General features: G+C 42.8%; 1 protein-coding gene across 1 annotated transcript; it reads left to right on the top strand.

Annotated features, from left to right (window-relative positions):
• Positions 1-3014: 3014 nt before the first annotated feature.
• Positions 3015-4010, top strand: T265_14556 (hypothetical protein; the record flags this gene model as incomplete). Its single annotated transcript, XM_009174171.1, has 1 exon — positions 3015-4010. A coding segment is annotated over one exon (996 nt), but the record flags the coding sequence as incomplete, so codon positions are not given.
• Between the last annotated feature and the right edge of the window lie 5490 nt (positions 4011-9500).

Below are 9500 nucleotides of genomic sequence, written 5' to 3'. Positions count from 1 at the left end.
AGTTTGAGCTGGTCCGCTCGGTTTGTTGGTCCAGTGAGGGACCTGACACGAACTAATGAGGGGACCTGACACTCCAGTGATTTACAAACAAGCCTTATCTGATTTTAAGTGAGAACACTTACAACAGTAGTAAAATTAAAACACCTGTTTTGGTCAATTAGTCCACTAATATCAAACTACCAGAAACAAGTTCCTTTCGGCTTTTGTTTGAGCCAACGAATGAGCATTCCGCCAATCACATCTCACAGTAAAATTTTAATTACGCCGATATCGCTTCCAACATTATTGAGGGAGCGCGATCACGAAGTTGTAAAAGCGGCATCACTTGCTTGGCTTGGGTATTCTTTGAAAAACAACTGTCAGCTCACCTCGACACACCGGGGAACCATAGCCCAGAAAAGTGCATCTTGTCGCAGTGTGTAGAGGAACAGTACATCCAAGGTCATAGTAGCTCAGCCGTAACATATCCTGGAACAATTGATTCCGGATTCACTCTCCCGGGGCACCATATTTTGCAACGGGGCCATTTTGATTTCGAACCACATTGTTCTCAAAATCGCATCAACTAGCCATTTCAAAAGTTAAAATAGGGCCTTTCCACTGTGAAGCGTCACTTGCGATCCTAGTGTCACCCCTAGTCAACCACAGAAATAATGTGACCGTTCACAGTATTTTCGTCGGTGGTTCGATCGACACATCCAGGCTGAGCATGAATTGTTAGAGTTTCTGCATTTTGACGTTGTGCATGCCGTGTTAGATATGCGCGGTATAGTTTGGTTTTGAAAAAAATAGCAAGGTAATGAAATGCAGTTTTTCCTAGTTTGTAAAGTTGCTGGAATTATGGGGTGGAAAAATGGCCACTCGTAAGCACAATACATCCAACGTATCCGACTTTGCAATGAACCAGCATTAATGTCGTTCCCAGCTGAAATGCTATCCTGATCTCACCCGGAGCTGAAAGTAGACCTCAGCAACAGAGTACTTCCAACTTTATTTTCGCGGTTAGACTAACTGAGTCACCATAAGCTCCCCCATTGCATCAACTGGAGGTGATACTTTTCTGAAACGTTTGCAGTTCAATGTCAGTGAATTACTTGAATGACTACCGCATGTCCGGTGGTGATATAGTAACCTTCATTAGCACTCTATGCAACGGTGTAAAAGTAATGACTTAACCAGAGGCTGACGAGCGTTCAATGGAGTTCATTATTCGCCAAGAACCGAGTGACTCAACTCTGGTTGTTGACCTTGTTACTAGGTCGGTATTAGAATCGCTGATAAGAGAGAGCGAACTTAATTCTGGTCATATGAGTCCCCACACAATAAAAAATGACGAAAGACATTCAAGTAGAATGACTGCTTTACTGCTCCCACAGGAAAAACCATCAATTCACATGTGGGTTATATGCCAGAAATTACAAATGGTCAAATTTACTGTACGCCTGAAGGACGTACAGTCTAGTCTGAATTTAATGTATGCACCAAACAACGCAATAAGCAAGCACTGAGTACATCCGAAAGAGGCCTGATTCTCCCACCACCTATGTATACAATACAATGCACTGACTGTGAAGTTAGTCTTGTAGGTGAAACAGGACCGGTACATTATCCACTCGAGAATTCCATGCGACTCTATGAACCAGGAAAAAGGGCTTGCAAGTCGCGCTCGGTGCACTGGCGCTTGACCGCAGAGCACCGTCGCTCCAGCCCATCACAGGTAAGTCCGTGTGTCGTTGCTCAAGTAGCTCATGCTTAGCCCTGATGTGCCGACCCAGCTGATGGCCAATAGCCATATCCCTTGTGGGTATGACTGATCCATAGCGAAGTACAGGAACACGAGCCACATTTACGAATATGAAGGTGCCCGGTCAGGAAGGTGAATAGGGCATTGACTGTTTCAGTGATGGTAGCAGTCGGTGCAAGTTCATTTGCCCATAATTTTCATTGTTCTGCACCTTATCTAGTTAGCTGACCTGAATTTTGCCCAAAATATTTGTGTTCGTTCCCGACATGGCACTAACCCAAACTGTGCAGATTATGGAAACTATCCTACCGTTGTGTCTGCTACTGAAATGGTAGTTCTGTACACAATGTGCCTCTCGCCTTTTTTGGCTTGTGTATTTGAATGTACTTATTCTTCGTTTCCTCTCTCACACAGCAGGATGTCTCTCTAGTGGGAGCTTATATTCGTTTGTCACGAGTGTTTGTTTCCTCAGGAGGGGCATTGCAAAGAAATCCAATGTGATCACGACAACTAGCTAGCTGAAAGGAACCTATCCTCTTAGGACCTCTTACCCTTAGGTTATGTTTCTCTTTACAGTTTCTTCATAATTTACTATAAATAGCAGACTGCTTACACTTTCTGACCTCAGAGGACTGAAAATCTTGACTGATGTTGCACAAATCGGTGACTCTTACCCCATGATATTCTGCAATAACTCAAAGCTTCTTGAATGGAGGCAGATACCTTTGGACCACAACGTTACGATATGCTAGAAATGGTTGTATGCTGTCTTCAGATGATGCAGATGAATGGGTAAAGATTGTCATGAAAAACTGAACACTGGATGTGTTCACAAGTATACATTATTTCACATCTTATCTTGAAAGCAAGGTCGATTTATAGGCACGCTCAGCCGAATTTTCGAGAAAAATTACTGTCATTTGATCAAATACCCGGAGAAAGACGTGTGGTTTCCCGACATTTGATTTAAACGTGGTAAATGTATGCAAATATTTGAATGCTCTCGAGGACTTGGGTAAATACGAGCTATGGTAACCTGAATTTGAGTCGCCATGATGACTGTGGCACAGAGCACTTGTCGCAGTTTACGAGCAAATGAGAGTCCAGCTACGTCAACGTGTGGTGTGCGCACCAATCAGACAGTTCTCCACTAATAAGTCAAAATGTGCTGAGTTTGTAGTGTCTGCTCGCAACGTCTGAAGCCTGTGCAAAAGGCACTTAAACTTGTTGCACACCCAGAGGCTCAGTTGTTCGACGTTCGAAGTGGAGTATGGGAACAATGCCTTCGCGGAAAAGCAAATCACTCATCGTCAACCAACAGCCCCCAGATTCTAGATATTCGTTGGATCAAAGTGTCTTGAGAAAATCTTTGGATCAAAAGACCAAACAACAACTATTCTTCGAATGCCATGTGTGTATTTTGGGTCGAGTCGCTTTACACCGAGATGAGCAATTTTCGCAAGCCAAAGCGGATGTTTTGATGAAACGTCTACATTCGAAACGTCAATCACATTGCATTGCCTACTTTCTAGAGGATATGATCCGCTTCCGAAAGACAAAACTACTTGGATCTCAACCGGCAAGAAATTTCGTCACCTACAGAGCAATCAAGCATGTTTTTCTCTTTGAAGATAAACCAGACACGTTTATGCTGTGCATTGACAATGGTCGCTCTATCAAAAAAACCTACGAGGCATTCAAGTGTAAAAGCAGGGAGGATGTGCTCGCCATTTGCGAAATTATCTACAAGGCCTCCCTAGATTCGGACTACAGGCTCCGGGATGTGACACCCATTAGAGAGTTTTCGCGCTTGTCCGAACTGTCCCTACCGGCGCATTATCATTCCACCACAGAACTAGATAGAACCGAACGCTTGGCACGGTCCACAACGAGCCTCGTGGTGGATGGACCTTCCCAACGAGTGTCCGATCCCGTCATTGATGACTATCAGCCAAGAAGATATGATAGTACACCATTAGAACTTTATCGAGTACCGGTAGTAAAGACTTCTCCGAAGGGATATCAAAAAGTCTATGAACGCAAACAAACGGCATCGCCAGACGCGAGGCGGAAACCTTACGAATGGAGAGAAGCGATCGACCATTTGGACAATCTGAACCTTGCCGAAAAGAAGGAGTACTCTGATGATTGGGAAGTGAATGTGACGTACCTTAAGTGGGATAACCAATTTGGTGCCGTCGTTAATGATTGTGGTCCAATTTATATGTATTTTGCACGTCGCTTAAATCCACACGCAAACTATGGATGAACTGTCAAAGTTTCCTGATGAGTAGCTTCCTGGAGAAGCCACCCATGGGCGCCGAGAGTACTATACTCCGCTTTTAATTCAGTTTTGTTTCTGTGCGACCGTACAAGATAAGTTTAACTGCTTTTAATCGAACAAACTGTTTTTATCGCATTCCCAATATGCTACCAAGCGCTTTGTGTACCGAAGTTCAATTCTATTAGTCTACATCATTATATTTTTTCCATTGGAGGAACGTAATAAAAGCTTAGGTTTTGATAATGGAAACGTTGCACCCAAACTGACTGAGTGGTTTTTGTTTTTAAGTGCACTGTTCCCCGAGGGTCTTACACTGATTACTTACTACTCATAGTGTCTTTGAAAACCCCGGACAACTATGCGCTTCTTGGAGCTCATCAGGTAGGCCTATTCAATAAATTTCCATCAATCTTAGTTTCTAATACGGAAATGTTCCAGATTATACAGACACGCAACGTGGTTTATGTATCTTCTCCAGTTAATTGAAGAATTTTAACCCTTCGCATTTACACTACATTTACCTACGTGATTGCCACAGTACAAGAAATCAAACGGGGAGCTATTTTGAAGGTCTGAACCAGCGTGGGGAGATAGTCTCGTATTTTAAGCCAGACGATATGTATGCCTCACGTCGAACAAGGAACCTTGGCCGCAGCAGTGTAACGTGTTTAGCACGTGATTCCTGCACCGCGCTGACCAAGCTAATACAAAAGCTGCACTTGTTCCAGACGCTTCTGAAAGCTAATCTTCGCGATGAGAATGCTAATGATAATGGAGTCGTCGGAGTTCTTTTGGGCATTGATTACTTCAGTTTTGTTTCGCAAAACAGTGAAAATGAAGGCGTAAATTGCAGACGTGTTTAGTGTCTTCCAGGGGAAACAAAAGTGAGTCACGGATGCTTCTTGCGAGATATCTTGTCAGTCCATTTGAAGATGTTAGAAGATTTACAGTCAAAGGGATGAATACTTGATACCGAGGTAAGTGCTGAAAATGATGCAGAGGAGCAGCACTGTCAAAATCATTCACAGTTACAATAATGCACTTCTAGGAATATCACACCGATAAGTTTGCCGGTGCACGCGAGGGACTGGAAGCAAAGATATGTAGTGAAGACTCAGGTAGCACACTTCCAGGGCTTAAACACCGTCATGTTGCATGAAGCCGAATCTCCCGTATGGCTTGCAATACTAAATGAAAAACAAACAGGTGTACCGCAAATTTAAACGTTCTCTATGTAGTTAGATTAGGGTTCCGGCAAGCCTTCTGGTTAATTGCGGCACTTTACAGTAAGCCTTTCATTGAGGTGCATCGTCTCACTTCTCCAATTGCGGTGTTTTCTTCTTGATTGTACTGTACCGGATCTAACATCGGTACAGCGGGTCATGGAAAAACCGTGCAAAATATTTTGAGTGCTTCCAGTAGATTTTGTACCAGACATTTGATGATCTTCGAGATAGTGTAACTATAGCATAATTCGTACCGAAAATTCCTAAGTTCAGTCGTAAAATTTTTGGCCATTTAAAGGCAAACTGTTTCAATAACTCGGTGGTCTAAGAAGCATTGTTCAACTTCATTTTCTGCTTTCGCTTGTTGTGACCTAGTAATTTTTAAAGACTGCGATTGAAATCCCCATTCACATCCACCTTCATTCTAGCAAAAACGATGTCGTAGTCTAAAATCATTTCATTCGGGTGACACAGACACTTGGCGCTCACAAGTGAGCTTTTTCCCCAGATTTAGTCACTTTTATTTCCAAACTACAGACGGTTTGTAATGCAGGCTTATCCGCTTCCAGAGCACTTTCAAGCTAACTACACTACAGTAATAAGATGGCTGAAAGGAGACGCACCTGGAATATTACTTTGTATCTTAACCGCTGAAAAAGCCGACTGCATCGTCGAGAAAATGCTGCGTTATAGGAGCAAAAACATCATGAGGATGCGAGAGTAACACGCATTCGCAAACGGCGTCAACTAAAGGAAGTGTGGGTGTCCCCTCGAAACTCTCGCTGGGGAGAATTTGATTGACAAGGGACTATAACATGACTATGGACGTAAACTGAATGTGGCTGCAGTCAAACTGGATGCCGCTGCTAGATCTGTGCACCCTCCTCATAGAATGTGGGTAAAAACCTACAGGAAACTTAATCTCACTAACCTCAGTGACGAGCTTGCTGCCGTTTCCTAGTCAGACTAACGTTAATCTCTCACGGTGCCTGTCTAATTTTGCTAATGACATCTTGGTCCTGGAGATTGTCCACATGTTCTTCTTTAGTTACCGTTCGAATGCGCAAATATCTTATTATTTATGTATGTGTGATATTCTGTTAGAGCTAAAGGCCTTAGTGCACCAGGTTTAGATATTTCTTATTCCCTCGTCTCTTTTATTAACACGTTCCTTCATGGTCACTGTGTGGAATGGAAGTGGGATTATCTGTTAACGGTGTACTGCATGCGATTAAGGTTTTGCCTCCACTCCCGCGCAACACATCGTTCTCCAAAAACTTTGGGGTTCACAAGTATACGATTATTAGTCGCATGTCCAAGCGAATGACTACTGAAAGACCAACTGAAGCTAAAGACTGTCCCTCATAAATTAAGAGAGGGCTCAAGCTGGACTGAAAACTAACCTGATATTGAGTATTTGAATTAGGCCAACCACGTTTTTGGCATAAATGCTTTGCACTGCGTCCCAAGCTTAAGTGGTTCAGTAATGACAAAACCTGAATTGTTTTTTGATATACTTGGCCACGGGAGATTGAGTTTATTACCTATCTAGGGGGAGTGGAATCGATCCTTGAGAAACAACGTCTTGGATGACTTATGAGTGGTTCCTTCAGAGGTAAAACTTCGCACCAAGTACATAATGTGGACACCCCTGAGATATTGGCCTCCCTCTGAGTGGGTCCTCTCTGAGAATATACCTCACTTCTATTTATGAGCCAAACAGTACTACTTCACTGTTGTTCCGTAATTTAATGGGTCCATTGCATTCTTTTTAGTACGCCCAAACGTGTTCCAGCGAAGCACAACTCAACAAGAGATCTTACTATCTAGAATTGGCGGTGACCTCAAGGAAAAGACGATCTACCGATGCATCTCCTTGATCGACACTAAGTCAATACCTTATACTCTCAGAAATCAAAAAAATTGCGGTCCTTGAACTAAGATTAGATTTAGTATTCTGCTTGGTACGCCAGTTTCACAACTAATCGTAATTTTGCTAAATGTCTTTCACGGTTCCAAAGCATTTTCGCAATATTTCCACTTGACTGTAGACCTTAGTTAATTACCAAATTGTTCAACTCATCTGAAAGTCTATTCTTCCGAGCCAGCCTGTTCAGTTGGCCTAATGAAGCTTTTGTGTCAGAAGCGAAACGTTACCCAAATAAGAACTACCGGTTGTTCACCAACCTCTTCTGAAACGAAACAGCCTATATATTCTTTGTTGTCATGTCATTCTGTCTTAGAGAAGCTTTGACTAAAATCAGTAAAGCTTTTTCCAGAACAGGTAACCCACCCAACAATCTTTTGCTAGTGTCTCAGAAATCACCTCACCAATGATCAGGCAATGGGAGTTAACTGCGGGGTCTTCAGGTATAGAAATTCCCACCCAAGTTATTTTCCTCAGTAATTACAGATTATGAATGCAATTCCAATACGATTTTCCGTTGCGGAAACAGATGAGTATAACATAAAAATCTTGTGTACAATGGTCTCTTCAAGCTGCATTTAGTTCGCAGGCTACTCTCTGAGGCAACGTTTTTATTCCAATAGCCAGTTTAGAGTACGCTGGAAGGACAGGTTGATGGTCGAATTTTATAAAAAATTAAGCTGTCCTAATAAGCACAAAACAGTATTGTCCAGAGGTAACAGGTTACTCATAAGTTTGCTAGAAACTCCTCGGCGGCTCCTTTTGGGGCCGAGGTGGGCGGCAATCCCCTAACCTAGAGAACCCAAATTGGACGGATTTCGGCAAATATTTCCTTTTGCACACGAATTTGGTTTTGACAGGAAGCTCAATCGAATGTAGCCAAATCTCCCCCTTAAAGATGGTCCATCTCAACTAAGTGTGTTGCACCAGGCTATCCCGTGTTTCAGTTGGCACGATAGCTGAAACATTGCAATACGTTTTTGCCCAGACGTAACACAACAACCTTAGAAATTTCTTGACAGCCAGCGGTTAATTTTTCTCTTCTTGAGGCTCATCAGATAGGTGCAGTCTTCCGGTTTTCGTCAACTAAATGGTCTACTTGAACCCAAATTGAAGATCTCGAATATCGTAATGAGGCCACCTGATTTAACACACCATTATGAACGAGAAATTCAGCTGGGTTCAGTTCAGCCTCATAACAAAATTAGATTCATGTGCAAATGTGAATATCTGTCCAGCATGATGAAAACAAAGGAGTGGTTTCGATGCTGAGGGTTTTGACCATCAACAGGACTCGATTTAATCAAGCCAACCCATCAATTCTTTTGTGGTCTTCAGGTGATCCACACTTTCTCACCGGTTTGCTTACACATGTCGGTCTGCGAACAAGCATGTTTTCTAGACACTCAACGGATATTTGTTGTCCCATCTAAGCAACAATATAGACTGAACAGCTGCAAGTTCTTTGATGTCCCCAAGTTGCAGCTTATGAATTCTGGGCGATATCTCAGCGGCCGCTACATGATATTCTAAAATAGATATCAGTTCCCAAAGTGAAGCATTCTGGTTTTTCTGGCTACCTGTAATTACCTGTCCTTGTGCAGTCCGTCCCCCGCAATATGCCTATTCGTAGTTTTGTTCTGTGTACATTTCTTACCCGATATAACTATGGTCACAGCAGTTGTGGTTGTCAATACTGGGGAAAGAAAAACGCCCCCCGCTGCGGAATTGCTTACTAGCGAACACGAACTGAGCAGTAACAAGCAATTAGATACGAAAGTAAATTACCTCATCTGCACATATTTTTTGGAAAGCGAAAACTCCCAAACGTCCTCTTGAACTTTCCTGGACGTTCTTCGAACCCGAAACAATGATTAACAAACACTACAAAATGGTTTCATAATCCTCCCATTAGCCTTTACTTTTCATAGGATGCGGGGGCGGATGTTAAACACTAAGCCAGGCGCTACTCGCCCGCGTCCTCAGTAGTATACACTAGTAGTATCAGTTTGGCAACAAGAGGTGCCGTAATCCAGAAGGTTACAGCACTTACGGGTGTTTGGCAGCTTTGTACACACCACCTGGTTTTTAGCTCGGCTATGTACAAAGGAAATGTCATGACATCTTCACCCAATCCAGATAACATAAGGATTCTACCCATTAGTTAATTAGTTATACAATGGAGGAGGGAAATCCCGATTCCCGTAAGTTGTGGTACAAAATGGGTTGCGCTAAAGAAACTCGGAAATCGGATGAATGATGCAACTTTGCTACTGAAAGATCGAATGCCCCTCATTGTTGTTTACCCATGGGTTTGAA

The sequence above is a fragment of the Opisthorchis viverrini genome (genome assembly GCF_000715545.1).
Source record: "Opisthorchis viverrini unplaced genomic scaffold opera_v5_213, whole genome shotgun sequence".
Classification (NCBI taxonomy): domain Eukaryota; kingdom Metazoa; phylum Platyhelminthes; class Trematoda; order Opisthorchiida; family Opisthorchiidae; genus Opisthorchis; species Opisthorchis viverrini.
This window is presented reverse-complemented; position numbering and strand designations above follow the sequence as displayed.